This window comes from Beta vulgaris, chromosome 1 (genome assembly GCF_026745355.1).
Source record: "Beta vulgaris subsp. vulgaris cultivar EL10 chromosome 1, EL10.2, whole genome shotgun sequence".
NCBI classification, from domain to species: Eukaryota; Viridiplantae; Streptophyta; class Magnoliopsida; order Caryophyllales; family Amaranthaceae; genus Beta; species Beta vulgaris.
In genome coordinates this window covers 29,263,896-29,289,632 of record NC_079202.1, presented here as the reverse complement: position 1 = coordinate 29,289,632, position 25,737 = coordinate 29,263,896, and the positions used below count along the sequence as shown (strand labels likewise).

Genomic DNA, 25,737 nt, shown 5'->3' with positions numbered 1-25,737 from the left:
ATAAGGTCTAATAAGTTTCAATAAGGTCAATAAGTTCCAATAAATTCAAATCAGGTTCAATCAGATCCAATAAGTTGAATCAGGTCCAATCAAGTTTAATAAGTTCCAATAAATTCTGTTCAGATTCAATAAGTTCAGTTCAAATAAGGTCCAATAAATTCATGACCACTAAATTGGAAAAAAACACACCCTAAAAACAGTGGCGGACCTAGAAGGGGACATGGGGGTACAGCTGTATCCCCAAATTCAAAAAAAAAATCAGTTTAAAAAAAAAAATTAAAAAAATTGAAAAAAAATCGCGCAGCGAGCCAGCGAGCGTTTCTTTCTTTCTTTTCTCACGCAACAGACTCCTCTTTCTTCTCTCTCCTCTCTCTCTCTCTCCTCTCTCTCTCTCTCACATAATAACGGCCGTCGGCCGACACGCCGCCCGCTGGTGGCCTAATTCGCTGAACTCACGCCGGTCACCGGTGCCGCGGTGGCCTATTTCGCAAAACTCAAGCCACTGACGCAAATCGCAGCTTTGTTCTTGTAAGTTTTTAGTTCTTAGACTCTTAGTTCTTACTTCTTAGTTCTTAGTTTATACTTTTGTGTTTTAATTTCAGTTTTTTCAACTTTTCTAAGTTTATATATTGTTAGATTCTTAATTTAATTGAATATTTAGATGTAAATTGTTGAATTTGAACATTGGTGATTAATTAGTTAGGGTTTATACTTTTGTGTTCTAATTTCAGATTTTTCATCTCATCTAAGTTTATATATTGTTAGATTCTTAATTTAATTGAAATATTTAGATGTAAATTGCTGAATTTGAACATTAGTGATTAATTAGTTAGGGTTTATACTTTTGTTTTCTAATTTCAGATTTTTCATCTTTTCTACGTTTATATATTGTTAGATTCTTAATTTAATTGAATATTTAGATGTAAATTGTTAAATTTGAACATTGTTAGATTCTTAATTTAATTGAATATTGTTAGACTCGTAATTTAATTGAATAGTTTTAGTTTGAAGTTTAATCTTATGTATTTTTTTAACAAAATTGGTTGTATGACTATGGATATTTTGGTTGTAAGACTTATGTATTGAGCTTTTTTTTATGAACTTTTTTCTACTATTTTTGTGTTTGTTGTACGTCCGTAACTCCGTATCCTCATATTCAAATTCCTGGGTCCGCCACTGCCTAAAAAAGGAAAACCCAATTTTTTTCCTCAAAACACTCACATTTCTTACACTCTTTTTAAAATGTGCCTTACTTTTCCCCAAGTTTGATTTTGGTTGCCTCTACATCCATGTTCAAAACTTCAAATCACACAGAACACGAAAGTGTAATTCCCACCACAACCCCACTTCTCCTCCCAAGCCTTTACCATCGGTTACAAATGAACACCGGCGGAAGAAGCAGCACAAGATTCCACACCAAAAAACCACTAAAACCCTCTTCCTCTTCCATCCTTACTTTCTCTCTCCTCATTCTCTTCCTAATCTTCTTCATCTTCTACAATGATATCTCAACCTTTGTCCTTCCCCTTTCAACCCAACCCCCGCCTTCCCAATTCCCTGAATGCGGCGTAAAAACAACAGAACGATTCCTCTGGTACGCCCCACATAGTGGGTTCAGCAATCAAGTTTCCGAGTTCAAGAACGCCATTTTAATGGCCGCCATTCTTAATCGGACCTTGATCATTCCACCTGTTCTTGATCATCACGCTGTCGCTCTTGGTAGTTGCCCTAAGTTTAGGGTTTTGGGTTCGAATCAGCTCCGACTTCAGGTTTGGGATCACGCCATTCAGTTGTTTAGGGATGGAAGGTTAGTTAATTCCTTAGCTTAATTTATTTTTACATATGTTATCTTAATAATATTTAGGTGTAAATGAGCAATTAAGCTCAGTGATTTAGATGAGATTCGATTTTAGGTCTTGGGTACGACTCCTACATACTCTATAGATGGCATCGACATTTGTTAGATTATAATGCGATGTGTGGTTTTGGTTTTTGAATGATATAATTGAGTTCTGTTTGAGTTGAATTTGAGTGGGAATTGTTCAATGGATATGAGGGTAAGTTCATCGAGAATAATTTGTTCATAATTTTTGGCAATCTTGGTGTGTTTTAGCCCTTCATACTTTGTTCGAGAAATGCTGAGTTCATATTGGATATTTGTTCATATCAAGTTCACTGATTTAGAAGAGTAATCTGAATATCTCATTGAGAATTTTTTTTCTTCCCTCTAATTAGTTGTATTTGATTGGATCAGTTGGCAATCTTGGTGTGTTCTAGCTCTTCATCATTTTTTTTTCTAGTTTAGGCAGAATAGTAGAAATTTTCGAAGTTTCTCTATAACAATTAAGAGTTTTAATTTCACATGATTAAATTACCAACAATGCTTCGGGATATTTCATGAAAGACTAATTCTGTCAATAGGGATCATTTGCTTGCAGCAGAAACCATGTTATATATCTTAACTTTGTAGTTCTGCTTCAGAATAATTCTACATCCTTATCTTTATAAATCATACCTAATTTTCTCTCGAACACCTGTGAATTACTTGCAGGTATGTCTCCATGGCAGAGATCATCGATCTTTCTTCAATCTCTACGGTTGTTCAAACAATTGATTTCAGACATTTTTTATCATTTTGGTGTGGTGTGGACTTAAATTCTCTTTGCGCAGATGACCCAAATATCAAGACATCTTTGTTGAATAAGCTGCAGAAATGTGGGTCTCTTCTTTCTGGATTTCATGGTAATGTGGACAAGTGTTTGTATGCTATTGATGTAGATTGCAGAACTACGGTCTGGACCTATCAAGAGAATGATTCAGATGGGGCTTTGGATTCCTTTCAGCCTGATGAACAACTCAAAGTGAAAAAGAAAATTTCATATGTTAGGCATCGGCGAGATGTGTATAATAATCTTGGGCCTGGTTCTGAAGCTCATTCGTCCACTGTGTTAGCCTTTGGAAGTTTATTCTCTTCCTCATATAGAGGTTCACAGCTTTATATTGACATCAAAGAATTTCCAAGAGATCGTCGAATGCAATCCTTGCTCAGTAAGATTGAATTTATGCCATTTGTTCCAGACATCATGAATGCAGGAAAGGAGTTTGTTCAGAAGAACATTGGAGCACCGTTTCTCTGTGCACAACTAAGGTTGTTAGATGGGCAATTCAAGAATCATTGGAAGGCAACTTTTTCAGTGCTTGAGCAAAAGGTTGAAGCTTTAAAACAGGAGGGCTCTCTCCCTGTTCATATCTTTGTGATGACAGATCTTCCCCAAAGTAACTGGAGTGGCAGTTACCTAGGTGACTTAGCTAGTAAGGCAAGCTCATTTAAACTTCACGTCTTGAGTGATCGGGAGGAAGTTGTGAAAAGAACTGCAGCTGAGGTTGTAGCTGCTCACAGTGACCTTCAGCGCAGCCATTGCTTTCATCAGTTGCCTGATGTTCTACTTTATGTAGAGGAGACTATTTGTAGCTGTGCTTCTCTAGGATTTGTTGGGACAGCTGGGTCCACAATTGCGGGAAACATAGAGGTGATGAGAAAGAACAACGTCTGCTTAGAAAATGATTGAGATTGCCGTTTTATTCTGTAAATTTAAGAGCATGAATCTTCTCTTGCCTTATCAAATTGGTTTTCGGCTTCTTAAAGTCCAGTCTTGGAACACTGAAAGCCTATATCTCCTTATTTGCGGCATTCCTGGAAATGAGACGGCGTGTTGCTGGTATAAATGTGAAGATCACGAGACCTGGTGATTGCTGCAATGGCTGTAGTAATTGGTTCCCTGTGGCATGTGTTGAACGATTCCCATCATATTGTATTGCAAGCGCCGATGTGCTTAATACAACATATTGCCACATATGCTCGAAGAGATTGGGTATAAGATTGTATTTTAAATTTGTTCATATCAAATATACAAGGCATGCCTGGCGCAACAAGTGACTAGGTGGATGCAATTCAACTCTACTAGTACAATAAAGATACGGTGCTTTGCTGCTTGCTTATTTTTTTTTTGGCTATGTTCAATATGATTTGATCCAAGGCTCCGTTTGGTAGGGCGTAAAACGTTTTCTCGGAAAATTATTTTCCTCTATTTTTAGTTTTACATTGTTTGGTTGGCAAAAGAGTGTAAAACCATTTTCCTTTGGGGTAAAATTACTCTCCCAATGATGGAAAACCATTTTCCTTTCAAAATGAAGGGAAAATTATTTTTCCTTATCTCTCTTGTACAGTCCTCTCACTATCTCCTTACTTTCCCTTTTATTTTCCTTTCATTTCCTCATTTTTCTTACATGTAACCAATCAACGGAAAACTAATTTTGGAATTGTGTTTTCCATTGTAAATTGTTTTCCATGAAAATCATTTTACTTTTACGCCCTACCAAACGGAGCTTAAGTTTTGTTAATTTTCCCCTGTTCCAAAGGAATGCTGTTTTTGAAATGATTTCCACTTAAATGGCCTGATACATGGAATTGATTGCTCGGCTTTAGGTCATATCATGGAAGTGGATTTTCTACATTATGTATGAAGATCTTGAGTTTCTTTCTTTTTTCAATTTTTTTCTTGTTTTGTTCAATACCAAAGTATTCCAAAAAGTTTTAACCAATAAAGTATTTGAGAAAGTAAATGCACATAACTTAGATAAAGAAAGATTGCCCATGTTCTTAGCACATGAACATTGAGTAAGTTCTAAGAATTAACCACTTAACCACAGCATGTGAAAGGATGCAAATCTCTGACAATGAGCTCAGCATACCTGACTTAAAAATTCCGTAATAATCTCTGATTCTTTTTAATTGACACTAGTCTACTTTACTGCTCAAACTTGAAAGCATCAGAAGACTGAAAGTGGGTTTGAGGCGTTCTCATCTTCCAGGTATGCTGACTTCACAAGCAAAACTTCATTAATTTATATCTCCAATGCTTTATTTTAAGCAGCAAGTTTACATTAGACGTGTAGATGGTTTTCATATGTATCAGTCCATGAGAAGTTATGCAACGATATAAAATACTTCATCCACGAATAAACGTCATATACACTATTTTGGTCAGTCTACAGTACACCCTACATATCTCACACTGTTTTTATATTATCATATCGATGTGAAACTGTAGTTTCCTCTTTTTCATTGAACTTTCTTATTCTTACTTTTTACACCATCTACCAAAGCCTCTACATTCCCCTACTAATACTATTCACTCCTAAGCCTAAGAACATGCACAGTTCTCGAGGCTGAGCTTGGAGCCAGGGTAGCCAGTTTATTTAGCTCTTTCGAGTGTTGTAGCAATGAGATTCCACTGCCAAAAATCAAATAATTAAATCAAAACTTGTCGGAAAGTGGGTCTTTTGTCCTCTAAGAGAAACCATATGTAGGTACTTAAGTTAGAGCCTATAGGTTTTTTTTGGAGGTCATGGATGATTTCAAATTTGAGATCATCAATTATTTTATTCAAATCTCACTCTTCCACCTTATTCATGATCTACAATTAATTTTTATGATCTCTTATCCCAATAAATGATCTATCATTTTAGATTTTCACATCTTGTTTCCTACTTTTTACCATATCCCAATATTCTCTCCTCAATCTCATTGCTATTTCATCTTTTTTATTTATTATGAGTTATTTAAGAATTAATTAATGATTATTGAATGGAAATAATTTTTATGTTAGTGATTAAAAACTATTAGTAAAAATAATTTCATTAATGTTGTACATAATTGGATACGGTAATTAACTTAATATTATCGATTCAAATATATAATCAGAAAAATGTAATAATAATAAAATATTGCACTAAACAATATAGATCACACATACATATAAAATTACATTACATATAACAACAAAAACGTAGCAGCTGAATTAACCCACATGTTGTCTGAATTTAAGCCAAATATTTTCTACGAGGTCTGCTTTGAGACGTCTATGCACAACTTGGTCACGAACTCGACCCCTATTGTTCATATATATTTCTAGACTTGCTATGCGATTTTCAATAATGCCGTATGCGAAGGGCTCATCAGGGGTCCTACATTCCTTTGCGTTGAAGTAGTAGGGCGTGGAGGTTGGTCATAATCATCAAAATGAAGGGAATATGAACTCGTTCATCTTCAACTACCATATTGTGGATAATAATGCATGCGATTATTATTTTCCCTAACATTTCTCTATCACGCGCTAGAGCTGGTTGTTGAATTATAGCAAAATGAGCTTGCAATACTCCAAATGCACGTTCCACATTTTTTAGTTTGCTCTCTTGGTTTCAAGCAAATAGACTTTCTTTTTCATTTTGCGAAAGACTTATTGTTGGAAGAAATGCAGCCCATTGAGGATATATACCATTTGCTAGGTAATATCTCATATCGTATTGGTGTCCGTTAACAACATAGTTAACTGTAGGTGTACGACCCTCAAAAACATCATTAAATAAGGGAAATCTATCAAGAACATTAATATCATTACACCTAGCTGGTGTTACAAAGAAAGCATGCCAGATCCATATATCATAAGAAGCAGTGGCTTCAAAAACCAATGTTGGCTTGCCCGATCTTCCCGAATAGAGTCCTTTGAATTGAAGTGGACAATTTTTCCATCTACAGTGCATGCAGTCGATAGAACCCATTATTCCAGGGAATCCTCGTTCTTCAGCTGCGTACAACAATCTTCTTAGATCTGCTTCATTGGGCTCTTTAAGTATTCGTCCCCGAAGTGGGCGACCACCCTGTAACAGCCCGCTCTTCCGAGCTGCTAGCGAAACACACTCAGCATCCATAACCAATAATTAACTCTTAAATAAATTACTTCGCAGCGAAAAATATCCTTAAATACACCAATATCTCGAGTAAAATCCCAAATATTATATACAACAATATATAAACAACTATCTAGAATACAGACTCAATCCTTAATCTAGGACGACATCATAATCTTGCTTCACTTCCAATTTCGAGCTCACAACACCAAACCTGCAAAACTAGAGAAGAAATACAAAACAAACACAATTCCAAAATGAGTGAAAAACTCGTAACATTTACTTCAGCCCGTTATAAACATTTTATTTCTCAAATCATTTCATTTTCATTACAACGCTGGCATAGCTCATTCTCTTAAACAACCAGTGGCAAGTACAGGCTTTGGACAAAGAACAAACACTGCCTCCAAGGTTCGTTATGGAGCGTAGCCGACCGTATCAGGTCAAAAGAGTAACCATCCTCCACCCATACCTTGCCCACTCTTTATTTTCAGTTCATAAACTAAGCCAGCAAAATAGTTGCGTATTCATAATCAATCAATGACATTTCATCATCACATTCATAACTATGGCCATAGTACGAACTTAAATATCAAAAACATAGATCCACACAGAAGGGCATGAGTAATTGATTTTACTAAACATAAAAGTTACCTGAACTGCAATCCAATCCCTTAGCTCCGACAATAAGAACTTTGAGAACTTCACAACTCCATCAACTTTCTTGAAATCCATAACAATCCTCCAATATTAACCTCAAAATAATAACAAGACTAATTACTAACCATTCTCACAAATTCTCAATATAGAAATTATCTACACTAACCATCTCAATTCCATAATCTTCAAATCATAATTCTAAATTGTAGAACTGAACTAACTAAACTTAACTCTTGCCAAATTAACTCAACAACATCTCTTCTTTTATAAACCAACACAACTACAATACCAACACCAACAACCCCAACAATAAAACAATATCAACCCAACTACAACAACAAACGACAGAGCAACAACAACAATAACAACATCAAGTTGGGATTAATTAACAAATAGAAAATCAGAACTTAAAGAGGAAAACAGAGAATAACTAGTCTTTACCTCTGCTTCAAGAGCAGGGAAGACATACGGCAGGGGAGCTCGAACCACAGCAACCCGACAACCAACGTCCACCGGCGAACCACAGCACACCGACGAACATTGACAAACAGGCCAAGCGCGAGGAGGACGAAGAAAAGAAAGATAACAAGGCGCCGCAACTCGATGCAGCCGTGATGGTCCAACGCGAGCACAGTGGTAGTGGTGGCGCGAAGCCGCGAAAGATAGGAGAGGGAGGTAAAGTTTCACGAGGGTTCTGGGTTCTCTTTTGGGTTTTCAGTTTTGAGAGAAATGACGAGGGAGAGAGAAAGACCTTTTGGTGGGTTTTGGTTTCTTATTGACCGAAATTAAAAGGGGAAACTTTAGAGTTTATCTTCCAAAACAAACTGACAACATTAAAGAATGGGAACCCGACTTGAATTTTTTATTTGGGCCAAATACCGCTCAACTAAATGCACAAAATTCAAAATATAAAATAATATTAATAATAATAACCTTATAAAATTAAACATATAAGTATATTACAAACACGACAATATAATTCAACTCCAACTCAAATAAGAATTTCCGAAACATAATTAACTTAATGAATATAATTAGCAATAAATAAACGTTCTTAAAAACAGGGCTATTACACCCCTTCTACTAAATTTCGTAGTGAATCTCTATCAAGAGATGCACTAATTTTTAGATAATCGTCCACGAAATCCGCGGCTCCCCCGTACGCTAACAATCTTATAGCGGCAATGCATTTTAATAATGATGATGCACCAAGTTTACCCGCGGCATCTCGCCTTTGTTGGAAGAATAAATTTTGCAAAGTCAAGACTTCCACTATGCGAAGGAAGACATGTTATATGAAGTGCATTGTCAAATCATCACATGATTTCAATGTCTTTATATTGCACTATTAATGGACTGATATATGAAGTGAATTGTCAAATCATCACATGGTTTCAATGTCTTTATTATTCCAGTAATAATGGACTGATATATGAAGTGAATTGTCAAATCAATGTCTTCGTTATTGCAATAAGAAATACATTGAAAAGTAGGAAAGATATTAAATAACATTAAGCTTACTAAATGAGAATCAAAAAAATTACATTGGCAATAAAACCTTAACTAGATCTCTTTTAAGTTGTTGTTCTTCCTCATTTAAATCATTCCTTGCTGAAAGCACCTTGAATAACTCCAAGTTAATCTTCCTGTTTTTAGTTGCAATTTTCTCCCTTTCTAGCCGGACCATCTCATTGTTGCTTTTCTTTTCATGATTAATCCTTTGGATCTCGACTTGAAGTTCATTGTTTTTCTCCAAATTTAATTTTTGGACTTGATCCATCCAATCTTGAAAGGCTTTTGCAGGCATGTTCAAAACCTTTCCCTTGCCTTTATTTTTGGTGAATTTGTCGTTTGGAGTAGTTCGGTCTCCACTGCTTGGCGTATTTGGCTCACTTGAAGTGGAGTAGTTACCACCTTCATTGATCCTCCACCTCTTTGAGCTACTTTCTTGATTAGCTGTCTTCTTTTTGCAAGCTTTCACAGTATCTCCCATAGGCTTCCAGACATCACTATGCTTCAAATTTTCCCAATAATGAAGCTTATTGAAGTCTGTTTTATTATCCTTTTTGTAGATTGTAAATGCGGTTTTCATGACGTCATCATCAGACTCACCACCTTTCTGACGAGCCTCCGCACGAGCATATGCACCAACAAATTTGGATACTTCTGCATGTATTCTTTTCCATTGACTTTGTAATTGACCCAATTCTCTGTCAAATGGTAATATATTAGACTCCTTGAAACCTTCAACTCCTTCTTCCCAGCATTGATCTTTGTAATACGTAACTTCCTTAAACATTTCAGTAATTTTTGTCCAGAAGATAATTGCTGTTTGTTTAGTATTACTACATTTATCTTGGCTTACCGTTAGCCAAGCCATCACAAGAACTTCTTCAGATGGCATCCAGAATTTCCTCGACCCTTTATTTTCTCTGTTGTTGTCATCATCACGCTCAACTGATGCAGCTTGAGACCGATATGAACTACTAAGTTCGAAAATGACCCTTTACATTGTCACGTACTGTCGGAAATGTTGAGACATAGGAAATGATATTTCATATTGAGAATAACGATAATTCTCATTCGAATTGTACATATTTTCTTGTGAATGTGGAGCAAATTGGGAGTGAGAAGCTGTATTTGAGAAACTCATATTCTATTGGGGAAATTATTGGTTAAGTTGAGTAGGATAAATCATATTTCGTGAGTTGTATCCCATATGAAAATTTGGATCAATTTGCGAATTGAGATCAATTTGGGAACCAGGCGATTGAAAATTTGGATTAATGTGAGGCGGTTGAGGTCTTTTGAATTTTGGACGGTTTTTTTTCTACTGGTTTTGGGATCCATAACTAATTTTTATTAGGAGATAATTTATTTTTGTGGGGTGAATAAATGATGAAAGAAAACAAATATGACTTTCAATGACAAAATAAGCTAAAAAATAAGATGTGTAGAAATAACTCAATATTGGTCTCTATTTATATATAAAAAAAATATAGCTGTTGGTGTTTTTTTTGAAATTCTTTTTTGAAATTGACAATATGTCTATTGCAAAGATTTGCAACATTAATAATTCTGTGCAAATCTAGCCATTAGATTGGAGAAATATGGAAAGTTGGATATCTGTCATGTAATAGATGTGGGGCCCACTTCATTTTCACCCCTTCTCACCTTGTGCCATGTGGTGATGAACTCACCTTGGCCAACTTTATTTGAGACCATTGTGATGCACAGACCATCGTGCCTCTCTCCTCTTTTTTTTTCTCTCTCCTATTTCTTTAATGAATTTTATTACCTCTCTCCTCATGATCTACAAATTAGATCTACCATTGGTCACACTCTTAAAGATTGAATAAGTTAATAGGGGTAGTGAATAGCAAAAAGTCTAGAATCTAATCCAGTTTAGTCTAAACTTATTATCGGACTGGAAATTTTTTGGATCGGAGTCCGGTTCAATTTTTTGAGTCTAAAAAGTTCCCGGACTGGACTTTGACATAGAATTCAGTCCAAATATTGTGGTCTCTTAAGTTCAATTTAGTCCAAATTTTTTTAGCACACATAGAATTCAGTCCAAATTTTTTTGAAGCATATATACAATCCAATCCAAAATTTTTTTTAGCATATATATAATTCTGTTCAAAGTTACGCTTTTGAAACATAAATTTCAACCCTAAATAGTTGAATGTCTTATATATCATGGTACGCTATATTCACTCTTGTTACATAAATCTCCAATTCTAAATAGTCTAAAGTTGTCTTAGACAGGTTGTTGTGTGTGTGTGGACTATTGCAAATTGATGTTTAGATGTTGTATATTGTTAAGAAGCCTCTTTTATTATTGTAGGTTCTATTTTTCAATTTGCATGTTATTATAAAGGTGAAACTCTTTTGAAGTAGATGTTGTTACTTATATTGAATGGTGTTATTTTTTATTTTTATTTTAACTGGTACATCGGGTACTAGTGGAATCCCTATCTCAGGGACACCCACTAGGAACCTAAACTAGTGGAATCCCTATCTCACGGAGAAACCACTGGGAACTAAAGTACAAAAAAAGAAAATAAAATAAAAAAGCGAAAACCTAGAACTAGCTTCACAAGGAAGCAGACAACAAGCTTCACAAAAAGCTAATTACAAGATGTAAGTAGAACGCAAATTCTACCGTAGCATCTAGATCTAGTTCCTTATAGGAACAAACAAGGCTTCGTGAAGAAGCAGGCAGCCACCACTTAAGGGGTGATTCGAGGACGTCGGCCTAGGCAAGCCGTTGTCCGGGCGAAAATGAGAAGATCCGATGACGTACCACGAAACCACCAACCCGATTTGAGGCTATAGAAACCAATCTTCTAGGTGGTGACGAAGACGACGATGCCATGGGCAAGTGGGACCACCGACGAACGGAAACCCATGGATCAGAGCTGGGGGAGAAGGATGGTGACGGATCGAGAGAAAAATCAAGATTTTGGGGCGGAGAGAACTGGGCAGCTAGAGGCGGTGGAGAGTCTAAGATAAAGGTGGTGTAGGGGCGGTTAAAAGGCAAGAGAATTCTAGAGAGAAGGGAGAGCCCCTCTCTCTAGAATTACGCGTATATTGAATGGTGTTATTAGTTTATATATATATCTGTACTTCATTATGCTTCAAAAAATAATTTTTTTTCTACTTTCAATCATGAGAAAATAGTTTGAATCTAATTTGGGGGAAAAAATTCTGATATAATTTGAACTTGACTAGATTGGATTTGGACTAAAGAAATTATTTTTGGACTTGTTGAATTTGCCATATATAGTCCACAACACATGTGAGTATCCAGGCCAGGTCCTGGTCATTTTTTGGCCCGGGGAGGTATGATAAACAGGGGCCTTTTACTGTCCGAGACGGTATAATATATTCTACGTTTGTTGTACCCTCTACAACCTATGCTATCATTCTTATAAGATTCTGTTTTTTTTTTACAAAAATTTATTAAGGACACCCAATATTTGAAATGAACAATATTTGAGAAATTAGTACAACAATTAATACACATAAGACAACATGTAATTCCTATCAACTTTTCACTTCACATCTATACTAAGGTGTTGTTTGGTTGGAAGCTATTTCCCTTACATTATGGGTGTTGTGTTTGGTTGGAGGGAAATGGGAGAAGCATAGGAAATACAAATTCCAAGGAAAATAGAATTTCCCATGAAACATAGGAAATCACTCACCAAGCTCCCCCTTGGTGAGTAATTTCCTAGGGAATGCAATTTCCTATGGTGTCAACCAAACAATTTTGTCTAATTCCTAGGAAATTAACAAGGGAAAGAATTTCCCATGAAATGTAAATTGCCATGGGAAATTACTTCCCATGTGAACCAAACGAGGCCTAATTCAATTGAAAGTTGAACCCTAATAAACAATTCCACAAACAACCTGCCAACTTCCCATTTTAACCAAAAAAAAAACCTATGGAATCTCTCATATAAAAATATACGAAAAACAAATTCCACAAACACAAAGATAAAGCAGAAAGAATCCATCTCAAATATCAATGAACAAATACCTCAAATTTTACACTTCAAACAAAAACGTTATTAAAAATCTAAAAACACATAGAAAAATTTAACCAAAAAACACCACAAAAGTAAGAAAATAGAGCCTGCTAGCAAAAAAGTAAAACCCAATTTCTCCATTCTCTCTCTATTTTCTCGAAAACTTCCTTCCCTAGATCTTTCATACTCATTTGCATCTTCATCTTTCTTTCAGAATTTGAGGCATAATTTAGATTCTAAATTCGAAACTTCTCTCCTCTTTGTGGGTTTTGGGATTTTCATCTTTTTTTGTGGGTTTTCGATTTCGATTTCGGAATCGGATTCACTAAAGGGTGAAATTAAAGGAATCCGAAATCTCTCTTGTTTTTTTTTTTTGGAAAAACGTGTGTTAATGGAGAAATAAGGAAGGAATTATGAAGGGTTTGTGTTAGAGTCTCACAGGTGATTGAGATTTGATAAGGCCCAGAGAGGGAAGGAAACTCACTGCCAAAACCTATTATATGTGGTTCTAAACCTTTAGATTTTTTTTGCAAAAGTTGGGCCCCTTATCTCATTGGGCCCTGGGCAATCGTCCCTTCAAACACCCTTTAAGACCAGGCCTGTGAGTGTCCCACATTGATAAAAAAAGAGAGAGATGAGTTTACTTTATAAGGGAAAGGGTGACTCCTCTTATTGCCATATGGTTTTAAGGTGGATTATCTCTTCTTGTGACGTGGACTATCTCTTCTTGTGATAGGTGCGGCTCAGACCCATATTTAACATTTTATTAGAGTCAACGTCTCATATGGTTTTAAGGTGGAAGCTCCTTTGTATTTTAAAGTGGATTGGATTTGGATCTAGCAAATCAGTGTTTGGGGCTGGCTTATCCAAAGAGGAAGTAGATCATTAGCAATAAGGAGGTGAGATACCTTTACTTTCTTTACTGGGTGGTAAATAAGTTCCAAAGGTTGCTATTAGAGGCCTTTTCTATTTTTTGAGATAGGGGTTTGAGGTATAAATTGAAAATATATGGGAGAGAGGGGATTTCCTTTTGCCTTCCATATAATAGAAATCAATTTATCTTCTGTTAATTAGAATGGTTGTGGAGGTTGAGGATGGATATGCAACTCATGATCCTATAGTCCTTTTCGTGATCAATTCCATTTCAAAATTGAATCCCAATCGAGCCTATCGTAGTTTTTTTCAAGGTCAAATTTGATGGGTAAATAACTCCTATTCCCTATCATAATTAATTAACTAATTCTCTTTAAGGGATGAATTTCAGATGTTATAATATGATTGAGAGTAGTTTTTTTTATTAGGGAGAGAGCTATTTTTCTGGGAATAGAGTAGCGAGTTTAACCTAAGTCGAAGTCTCTTAATTGGACCGACGATTTCATATAGAATTTTCACCATATTTTTAAGTGTGTAAGTTTATCATTTACGAAATTTTCACCATATACCGCCAACAAATTATTTTTCACCATATACTCGATGTTTTCAAATTTCACCATATACCCCTCAATTTCTTGATAATTCACCATACGTCCTTAAAGATTAATAACTATAAACTTATTTGATCGTTTACTCCTAATTTCATTAGTAAACCTTAATTATCCCTATTTCACTCATTTACCTTAACAAATTAGCATGGAAACAACACTTAAGTTCAATGAAGAAGGAACAGAGTTATGGAGGAACAATGATAAAAGGATCATTTGTGGTGTTTCAATGGTGGTCAATTAAGGTTAACGACTCAAATATGGATTAATAAGGGTTAGGTCCTGAAATTAGGGGCTAATGACTAAAAAAAAGTTGACGGCAAATAGTCATTAAGGACTTATGGTGAATTTTGAATAAATTCAAGGGTATATGGTGAATTTTGAATAAATTCAAGGGTATATGGTGAATTTTAAAAAGTGCTTGGAATATATGGTGAATTAAAAAATTTATCGGGGATATGAAAAAAAAATCCATAAATTTTGAGAAGGTATTGTGTCAGACTCGTATGACACAATAAACTGGTCGGACGACATCAGGTAAACTTAATTTTTTTCAGTTAGTCTTAATTTTTTTTCAGTTAGTCTTAATTTTTTTCAGTTAGTCTTAATTTTTTTCCAGTTAGTCTTCATTTTTTTTCAGTTAGTCCTGAATTTTTTTCAGTTAGTCTTCATTTTTTTCAGTTAGTCTAAATGAAAGTAAGTTACCTCTAAATGAAAGTAACTTAGGTCTAAATGAAAGTAACTTAGGTCTAAATGAAAGCAAGTTAGGTCTAAATGAAAGTAACTTACTTCCAAATGAAAGTAAGTTACCTCTAAATGAAAGTAAGTTACCTCCAAATGAAAGTAACTTACCTCCAAATGAAAGTAAGTTGCCTCCAAATGAAAGTAACTTACCTCCAAATCAAAGCAACTTTCAGTTACTTATATTATCACCAAACACACCAAACAACCAAACAATCATTGCTTACGTACATAATATATCCCAACAACACTATCTTTAAGGATAAAGTTGTCAACTTTCTTTTGCAACGTTACCCAAGTTGCATCATGGATTTGATTGTAAAAAATGAAACTGTTTTTCATCTTGCGGTGAAGTAGAAGAGGAGGAGTAACTTTCTGTGATTGTGTTGGCGAATAATGATTTTCATGGGTGTATACCTGAGAGTTTGGTGCATATGTCAAATTTGAATGAGATTATAATGATGAATAATGGGTTTAGATCTTGTTTACCAAGTAATATGGCATTGTTGCAGAATTTGACAGTGTTCGATGTGAGTTTTAATGTGTTGATGGGGTCATTACCGGAATCTGTTGGACGGATTATGAGCTTGGAGCAGCGAGGACAATAATAGCAGCCATTAAAGGAGAGATGTGAGAGGAAGAAGGAGAAGAATCATTGGAGTTGAAGAAGAGAGGTGGAGCGAGAAATTTTAGTATTGGGTTGGGCTCGTCCGACCATAACTTATGGTCAAACGGTCTGACCCAATACTTTCACATAAATTTTATAGCAAATAGGTTTCTAGCTCTTCCCTCCTTAACTTTTGAAAGTAATATATTGGGTTGCACAAAATTCCGCAAATATATAAGCTAGTGTTTATGAAGATTCATTTTTGCAATATTTGTCCACATTAAAGGGCATGTACCTTTGGCGGGACAAGCCGGACCTTGGGAGATATAGGGTTAATTGAAAGTCTGCTTCTATTGGACAACGAATACGACCCCTCAACGAAATATAGATAGAAATTGGGTAAATGGGAAGATCATCAAGTCAAGGAAATTCAAATGGAAAACCAAGGACAAAGCTATGTCTTCTTTACGTTTTAGTGAATATATTCACCACGAAATGAAGCTCGAAGAACCCCCTCAGATTGCTAGGCCCACAAATGACCCTCGAATTACAAGAAGGCCCTCAAATGACCCTAACACATCCCTAGATTGTATGGAGTGATGTATGCTCAAACTGACAACTCCCGCAAAAAACGTTTATCCCATGGATGTACTTGGATGTAGAATTCGGATGGTCCTTGGGGGGCACTCTTCTAGATCCTAAGTCATTTAAATAATACCCCTCAGAGCATGTACAATGGTTGGTGTCTCTCGAACTAGCTCTCCACACTCTCTCTCCTATTCTCTCTCTTCAAGCTACTCTCAAGAGTCATGTCTAAAAACACCCAACAACAATAAAACTCTTTAAATAGCTCTCCATTCAACTTTTCATTATTTTGTGGTCTCCATGTCAATAAATAAACCTCATTTCATATTATGATCAAAGTTATATAAATAAAGTTATTCATGTAAATTAAATATAATTACAAATTAATGTTTTTCATAATTTATGCAATGTAGAAATTTTAAAAAACAATATTAATTATGAGTGCTAATATTTATTTTCATAAATTTGATATGGAATGAAGAATTAACCTACAACATGAGAAACTAATTTTTAAATATCCAATATTAGGCTCATTTTATTGATAAAGGAAAATTATAATTGTTGGCATAGTAATTATTACCATCTTTTTTTTTAATTTTTATAAAAAAATCATTAAATGGTTGCATGAAGAAAATAGAATTTAAGTAATTACAATAAGAAGTGGGTCCTACACATTGGAGAGCCATCTCTCCATCAACCCAAATGGTATCTCCCCCAAGAGCCACTTTGCAAAGTGTCTCCATGGAGAGACACCCAAGACACACTCAAGAGCCCCATTGTTGGATAAGAGGTAGCTCTCCATTTTCTCTCTCCTTGAAAAGCTAGTTGGAGAGCTAGTTGGAGAGCCCCATTGTACATACTCTCATGAAGCAATTTCAGCGCGTAGAATTCGGATAGCTAACACTCACATGCATGCTCTCACATGCTCCAAATAATACTTTGGGCAACCCTCGAATATTACCTACTTATCTCCAAGAATTATCTGTCATTGTTTTTGTTTCAACTAATTTGGACTGAATGGTGTAAGAGGGTGTTTGGTATGAATTTTTTTTTATGTTGGAAACGGATTCAAGTAAGTGTTTCCATTTCTAGTTGTTTGATATGAGTTAGAGCATCAACATTCATTAACATCCCCATAATTTCTCTCTCTTCATCTCATTTGTCCACATCACTTTCCACTAACTTTATCACCTACCCTTCCCATTTCACAATTCCACACCTCCATTCATTAACCTCCCCATTTACCTTCTCTCTCCTACTTTTCCATACCCCACCTCCTTTTCTCTCTCCTACTTTTCATACCCTACCAATATTAATAAAATAATTTGATTCATCACATTAATTTTAGATAATTTTAATTAAATCAGAATATGGTAATTATAATTAAATAATTGCCTTATAATTAATCGGATTAAATAATTTTGTTGATATCTATTCCTATAATTAGGATGATTGGGATCCATAATTATCAAATAAGATTTATAAAATACTTAATGAAAATTATGGATTTTTTTGAGTGTTGAAAATATAACAAGATTGGTTTCAATTTATAGGGGATAAAAAAATATGACCATTGGTATAATTATTTTTTTTTATTCATTATATATAAAAAGTTATGACATTTTTAATAAACGGTAATATTACCATTGTAAAAGTTAAAGCAGCAACACATGACGAGTTGTGGTTGGTTGAGGCATTGGTGTTGCAACGTGTGACACTTAGCGTGATTTGGTTGGCGGGCTGATTTTTTTTTTGCAATTATACAAAATGTTGGAATTGCACCTTCACGTGGGATTCTCCCCATTTCTCTTGCACATGGCAGCACACCATAGGCCATCATTATTGGATGGTTACCTATTTATTGGTGTTCCCCATTTTTTTTTCATTATGAGTGACATAGCTCCATTGGTGGGAGGGTTCTTATTTTCTAATTTTTACAAATGGGGAACCCCAATGTAGGTGCTCTAAGTAACAAAAACTGTTTCCAAAGGATAACACAATCCTCCCATTTGTTATCCTTGTTAAACTAATAGAAACAAAATCCATTCCCTTCCTGAATCATAATTTTCTCATATTATTTCCATTCCACCATTATACCAAACATAAAATAAAGGTAAGGCTTATCATTACCCTTTTCCCTTCTTATTAAAATACTTTCATTCCATTTACACTATTTATACTAAAAGCCCTTAAAAGTTTTTTTTATTATCATTTATATAATTCAAGCCATCAAGATTCTTCATTAGAAATAAAAAAGAACCTATATGAAAAGATATTCACAACTAGACTGACGGACTAATTTATGGTGCAGGATGTAAGATTGTGATCAATTCACCTCATTCTTTTTTGTTGTTTTGTTGAAGGGGAATTCAACTGTTTCTTAATTCTTACTGAACGACTTATCAAGGTCGTGTGAATTATGTGGGGGGTAAGTATGATTAGCATGTCGCCAAAAATAAAAGTACAATGATTATCGGATGAGAAGTCTACCTTACGTATCAGACATAATCACATAAGGCGCATTGTAGCCTTTACGCTTAGGTGAGACTATCATTGCTCGAATGCTCGGAAAAGAACTACCTTTATTCTTTCCCCTAATAATTACATCATCTGTTCTAAAATCAATGCAACATTTGTTATTAGCATGAAAATTTACAAAAGGGTTGAAAGTAGAGTATTGTGTTAATATTTATATTAAAGTAAGAAGGAAAAGTGGTATCTCATTGGAGTAGCACCCGAATTCTAGGACATTGTCGGGTTAAAATCCTCATCGCAACAAGATATTGGGACATTTACTTATGGGTTGTTTAGGAGTTAAGGTTACAACAGAGTACTGAACTTTACCCTTTGTTTCAGTTTGGATACTCAATTTTGAAATGTTCCAGTTTGGGTACTCAAAATGGATGTCTGTTACTCTTAGGTACTCAAGTTTGCAAAGTACCGTTATCACTCCGAAAAATAAAAGAAAAATGTGACGTGACATTAATTAAAAAGAAAAAGGTGACATATCATTAATTATAAAAATTCCAAACTTTTTTCTCTCACCTCTAATTCCTCTCCTTGATGTAACCCTACTCATCACTCACCCTCAGTTCGTCTCCCTCTTCTCTATCCTTGACCCAACCACCACCCTCCTCCTCATCAACCCCAATCACTACCCATCACCCTCAATCTCTCTCCTCCTTCGAGCCTTATGATTAATCGCCGCCACAAATCTGTTTTTCGATCTCACGAACTCCAACCAATTATGTTGACCACGAACAACAACGAATTGCCACTAGATCTCTAAACCAATTTGTTTTTCTTTATTAAGTTCGTTCATACTTCTCTGATATGGTTGCGATTACAGAACAACTTTCACGGGCAGTGCAAATGGTTTGCGGCCGTTGTGGCCTACTTATCTTGGTCATGTAAGCTCCACTGCTCTAAAACCTTTACAATGTAGTCGCGATGCGCTACGGCCTAGATCTAAGACCGTATTAACTACTGAATCTAGTTCTTAGATCCTGATGACAAATTTGTTACTTGTGCCTCACCAACCCTTTTCACCCTCTCCTCCCACAAAATACATAAATAATAATAAAAAAATAAGCAGAGGAAGAGTGCAGAAAAAGACCTCCTTGAACTAGCTGATCACTAACTAAAAGAGGGATAAATTTTTAGATTTTTTTGCGAACATCAAATAAAAAAGGGAGGGAAAACACTTCTTTGCATTGATATTCTTAACATGAAATAGAAAAATTCTAAGCTGCACCACTAAAGGTATACCCCCATGATTTTAAAAAAGCTAAGAGATGTAATGTTTCTCTTTTCAATATGGGCTACTTTGGATTGTAATTTATGTGGTTTCAAAAGGAATATAAGTTCGTTCATAAATTTGCGTTGGGTATGTTAATTTTCTTTGGGTTCATTATTTTGTTGATGTTAATTTCCTTCGGGTTGTGAATGACGTTTTTGTTCAGGTTCATACCTAGCATTTACTGATCTTTGTTAATTTTATTTGGTTTTGTGCTGATGTTAATCTCCTCTAGGTTGTGAATGATAGGAGATTAAACATGGGAGGAGAGAGAATAGATAGGAGAGGAATTTGAGGAGAGAGAAAAAAGTTTGAACTTTTTATAATTAATGTCACGTCACGTTTTTCTTTTATTTTTGCGGCTGATAACGATACTTTGCAAACTTCAGTACCTAAAAGTAACGGACATCCATTTTGAGTATCCAAACTGGAACTTTTCAAAGTTGAGTACCCAAACTAGAACAAAGGGCAAAGTTCAGGTGCCTGTTATAACCTTAACTCGGTTGTTTAGCCTTGTATCCAACCTCTGAGTTGGTTTACCCTGCAAGCTAAAATCTAGTAGGGGTTGGTTTTCGGTCCAATTATCTTTCCTTATAAAATACTCACTCCGTCTCATAATATAAGTCCTGATTCTGTTTTTACGTGGGGATTAAGGTGAGTATAATCTTGTTATATTTAGATTAATAAATTCATTTTATCTTGGAAACAGTTATAATGATTTTTTTGTTTTTTAAAAAAACAAAAGCTGAACATTAAATGGGGGAATCGTTCTTTACGGGAGGAATATTAACAGCCCGACCTCTTGCTGTTGGTGATGGAAAGCTAATGGTGCTGAGCAAATAAAAGAACAAACCACCAATAAAAAAAGGAAAATGATATACATAGCCCCTAGAGCTACATATAAGGTGCTAAAGATGGAAATAAATAATTAAATTAAGCATTTATTACCTCAAATGATGTGAAGTTTTGTCTTGAATTCTTAAATTATTTCCATTTTAGGAAATGTATTTAATGCTTATATATAGCCCTAAGGGCTACATATAACATTATCCAAAAAAAATTGGCCAATGAAATTCTTTCATCAGCTTTAATTAACCGATGAAATGCTTAAATCAATAGGCATACAAATTACATCTTTAGACATGGACGAACCAAATTTCATTACAATCTTAAATGGGAACTTAATGAGGTGGTCATGAGTGGTTTGGGATAAAATATCCCATTTTATCATTAATAGTGGGTGCATTGAGAGAGTAAATAATAAGGACATTTTAGGAATTTATCTAATTTCATAAGGGTATTATAGATATAATTTATAATTGAAAAAATAAATACGACTTATATTTTGGGACATTTTATAAGAAAACAGGACTTATATTATAAGATGGAGGAAGTAAAATTAATTAGTGCATTAATTAAAAAGTTACTAATAAATGCAAGTATTTCAATAACTTTGGAGCGTAGGAAGTATTTCCTCCGTTCCATAATATGTGAAACACTTACTATTTTAAAACTTTTCAAAATAAGTGAAACATACCTTAAATGGATAAAAGAAAGTGACAAAAAGACAAGAGTGCCCATCAGAAACTTGTGTGGTTTGCTTTTCTCTCTCCTGCTTTTGATAATAAAAAGGGTATTTTATGACTTTTTGGCTTTTGAAAGTGATGTTTATTAAATCTTGTGCCCAATCCCTATGGTTCACATATTATGAAACGGAAGAAGTATTAAATTTGCTGCTACAAAGAATCATCAATTTGATGAGAGAAGTTATCATGGCATTCCGCACCACTGTATTTGCTGCTACAGAGAACAACCAATTTGAAAAAAAAAATATAAATATTATGTACTTTATCCGTTTCTTTTTAATTATTATAATTATACTTTTCACACATGCGAATGTAAAATTTTGAGAGTGTATATCTCTATTTTTGTATCTGTAAAATTATAAAAAATACAAACTAAGACGAATCTAACAAGATCCCAGGTGACTATGTTTTTGTTCACGTATAAATCACAAACGAGGGTCAAAGTGCAATTTGTGAATAGTGTAAAATATCAAAGTGTGACAATTAAAAAGAAACGGATGTAATATATAAAAGAGAAGTCGAGGGAGAAGTGGTAGCTCAGTGGAGTACAACCCCGAATTCCAGGGCATTGCCTAGAGTTCAAATCCTCATCCCAACAATATGTTGGACATTTAATTCTGGATTGTTTAGCTTTGTACCCAGACTCTGAGCTGGTGCATCCTGCAAGCTAGTAGCCTTGCAGGGGTTGGTCTTCGAACTAATTATCTTTCCTAATAAAAAAATATATCGCTATTATCTCTATTATATAAGGGAACAACGGGAGGAAGATGATGTCCCCGTTTAAAAATACTAACTTATCCTTAATAATTTAATGAAACAAAAAAAATTACAAAAGAAAACAATTTAAGAATCCTTTTTCATCTCAACTTTGCATTTTAAGTGGATATAAGACACTATTTCAAATTAATGCACGCAACGCGTGCATATAAGGCTAATATTATATAAGGGATGGGGGGGGGGAGCTATGGTGTCCCCGAATAAAGAGAGATTTTTTTACCCCTCCTTCCCTGTCTAAGGGCCTGTTCTCGCCAGCTTATTTTCAGTTCAGTCAGTTCAATTCAATTCAGTTGAGTTCGATTCAGTTCAGTTCAGTTCAGTTCAGATCAATTCAGTTCAGTTCAGTTCAGTTCAGTTCAGTTTAGTTCAGCTCTTGACAATACTTTTACTCTCACATATCATTATTCATTTCATTTCAGTTCAGTTCAGCTCTTGACAATACTTTTACTCTCACATATCACTATTCATTTCAGTTCAGTTCAGTTCAATTCAGTTCATTTCAGTTCAGATCAGTTCAGTTCAGATCAGTTCAATTCAGTTCAGCTATTTTATGCCGAAGAGAACATACCCTAAATTACAAATTCACTTACAAATGAAAAGGGCTTCAAAAAAAAAATTTGAAAAATAATTATAACAATTACTCACAAATCAACTAAAATCATAGAATTGCATAATTTACATTATACAAATCAATCAAATAAGGAAATTTTATAAAACTAAATTTTTTCTCTTACAAACTACAACCAATACAGTACACCGTCAATACGTACTCACAAAAATATTCACATAAATTTGACTTGAAATCAAAGTGTCCACTTTCTTCACAATCTACTAGCCTTTTTTGCACGCGATGCGTGCGTGAATTATTTTAGTGATTATTATTAAATTTCATCTAAATGTAATTTTGAAGGATGTAATTTACAATCTTCAGTAGTTCTAATTAAATATCATGTGTTGTAAATACAAAATATAAAAATTACTTGATGAAGAAGTTGTTTTCTTGGTATTTTTATTACTTGTTAATGAATGTTGGTATATTGTTATTGCATTTCAAAGTTTAGGTAAAATTAAAATTTTATGTCTTTGATTTTGTAATTGATTTGAAAACTGCTTTACTTATGTTAATTTGTTCTTCAATCACAAACTTTTGTCTTTCAATACACATAAATTTATGAAAGTTTATTTTAGCTACTTTGAACTTCCTTTGATATACATATTTCAAATTAGGAAGGGCTATGATTAAGGAAAATCTCAAAATCTTAATAGGTAATATTTTTTATTTAATGAAGGGTTAAAGGGGACATCATAGCTCCCCCTTGGCTTATATAATAGAGATGAAGTAGTGTACTTAATTCAAAAATCAACTAAAAATTTATAATTTTAGAAATCATAAATAAATTCAATAAAATTTCTATTTTGTTCATAGAATTTAACTTTGAAAAGTAAAAAAGACTAGTGAGAGACTTAAGTGATAGAGACTAAACCAATCTCATTTTACAACTAAAAAGAATTATACTTCATATGTCTAATGTTCAAATTTTGACTCTTACTTATGTCCAAGATAACCGAATTTCTGTCTCGAAAAAAATCGAAGCATGCATCGGGTGCAAAAAGATGCTAGTATATACTCCCTCCGTTTCATTTTAATCTACACACTTACACTTTTCACGCATGCCAATACAAAACTTTGAGGACATATATCTTTAGTTTTTTATTTGTAAAAATTATAAAAGTACATATCAATAAAATACAAACTAAGACGAATCTAACAAGATCCCACATAACTATGTTTTTATTCACGTAAAAATCACAAACGAGGGTCAAAGTGCAATTTGTGAATAGTGTAAAACGTCAAAGTGTAACAATTAAAATGAAACGGAGGGAGTATAAAAGAGAAGTTATGATGACATTGTGCACAAGTAAGAGAATTTGTACCAAAGGTTATGTCGTCAACAAAGTTGATCTAACACATACATTACATATTCTTAAAGAAGTAAGAAGAGCAATAAGTACGGTTTTATATAAATTAGATGGTAAAATTGGACTCCACACCCTTGAACTATAGCACAGGTGCACCCAACACGACCAACTATGACTTATAGCCAGAACACCACCAAGTACAAATCTAAAAATTCGTACCATAAATGAGGCTGGAGATCCTAAAATCTCGCCGATGACAAGGAAATCTAATTATTTTATTAATTTTTTTTTCCCATTTTCCTCCTTTTCTAAATTTTGCACCACGTGACCTCTTCTTCTTTCTAGTTCTTCCCCAACATAATTACTAGGAAGAGTCCCCAAGATAAAACATTCATCAATGGTAAAACAAATTTACCAAAATATAGAATCATCCATCCCTGAAAGCACTACATCAATCTCACGAGTTTAGGTCTAATCTCCATCCAATTCCTTGTAAAAATAAAAACATAATAAGCAGTATATTTCCTTTCGTCAAGTGACTTATAGACAATCAGAATGCCAATGAAGGGGAGATGCAAGTTTAAAGTCTTGCCAAATTTGTAAAGACTATAGTCTTTTGTCCCTTTCCCTCTCCACGGAACTCCAATTTCACCTTCATGGCGAAAAATGCTTCAAAGAAATCACCAGCCGCCACTTCATTCATCTACTGGTGTAGGAGCTTCGACACCAAGACCGTAGTGAATTGCGGCAACGACTTTAGGAATCTGGCTCGTCTGGCGAAAAATGACCAGGTTAGAGCGAGATGTGAATTTGGATAATTCAAGGTTTTATGGTTTGAATTTAATTTGGAGAAGGAAGATCTCCACGACGGAGCTCGAGTCGCTGATACAAGCTTTATGATCGGAAAATTCTCCAGAGAAAGTGAAGATTGTTAGAACAAGAGTAATCGCAATGACAGAAGAGATATAATTCCAAGACTGTGTCGTGGTAGGAGACCACTGACTTGAAAGCGATTACGGCCTGACAACGGTGATAATCGATCTTGGCCGGAATGCTCCCCAAGATTAACACAGTAGCCTAGACTGCCACCACTAGCAGACTATGCTTTGGGGAAAAGCACGAAGACCCAGGAAGAGAGAAGAGAAGAGAAGGAAGAAGAGAGTGTTTTGTTTGTGTGTATTTTACTGATCAGAAAGCTCTGATTTTATAGGAAAAAATCAGGCCAAAAATGGACAGCAATAAATGGGCGGATATTAAGGATTGCCATGAATACTGTAACGGTCAAAACTTACAAATTCCA

General features: G+C 34.7%; 2 protein-coding genes across 2 annotated transcripts; one reads left to right on the top strand and one right to left on the bottom strand.

Moving 5' to 3' along the window:
* The first annotated feature begins 1,240 nt into the window (after positions 1–1,240).
* On the top strand, positions 1,241–3,999 carry LOC104905848 (O-fucosyltransferase 30). Its single transcript, XM_010694486.4, has 2 exons — positions 1,241–1,807; positions 2,552–3,999. Exons 1-2 carry the CDS (start codon positions 1,290–1,292, stop codon positions 3,567–3,569), a joined length of 1,536 nt encoding a protein of 511 aa, XP_010692788.1. The 5' UTR covers positions 1,241–1,289; the 3' UTR covers positions 3,570–3,999.
* A 2,262-nt stretch (positions 4,000–6,261) lies between these two features.
* Positions 6,262–6,771, bottom strand: LOC125493144 (uncharacterized). The gene has a single exon (XM_048636135.1). It carries the CDS (start codon positions 6,769–6,771, stop codon positions 6,262–6,264), a length of 510 nt encoding a protein of 169 aa, XP_048492092.1.
* Positions 6,772–25,737: the final 18,966 nt, after the last annotated feature.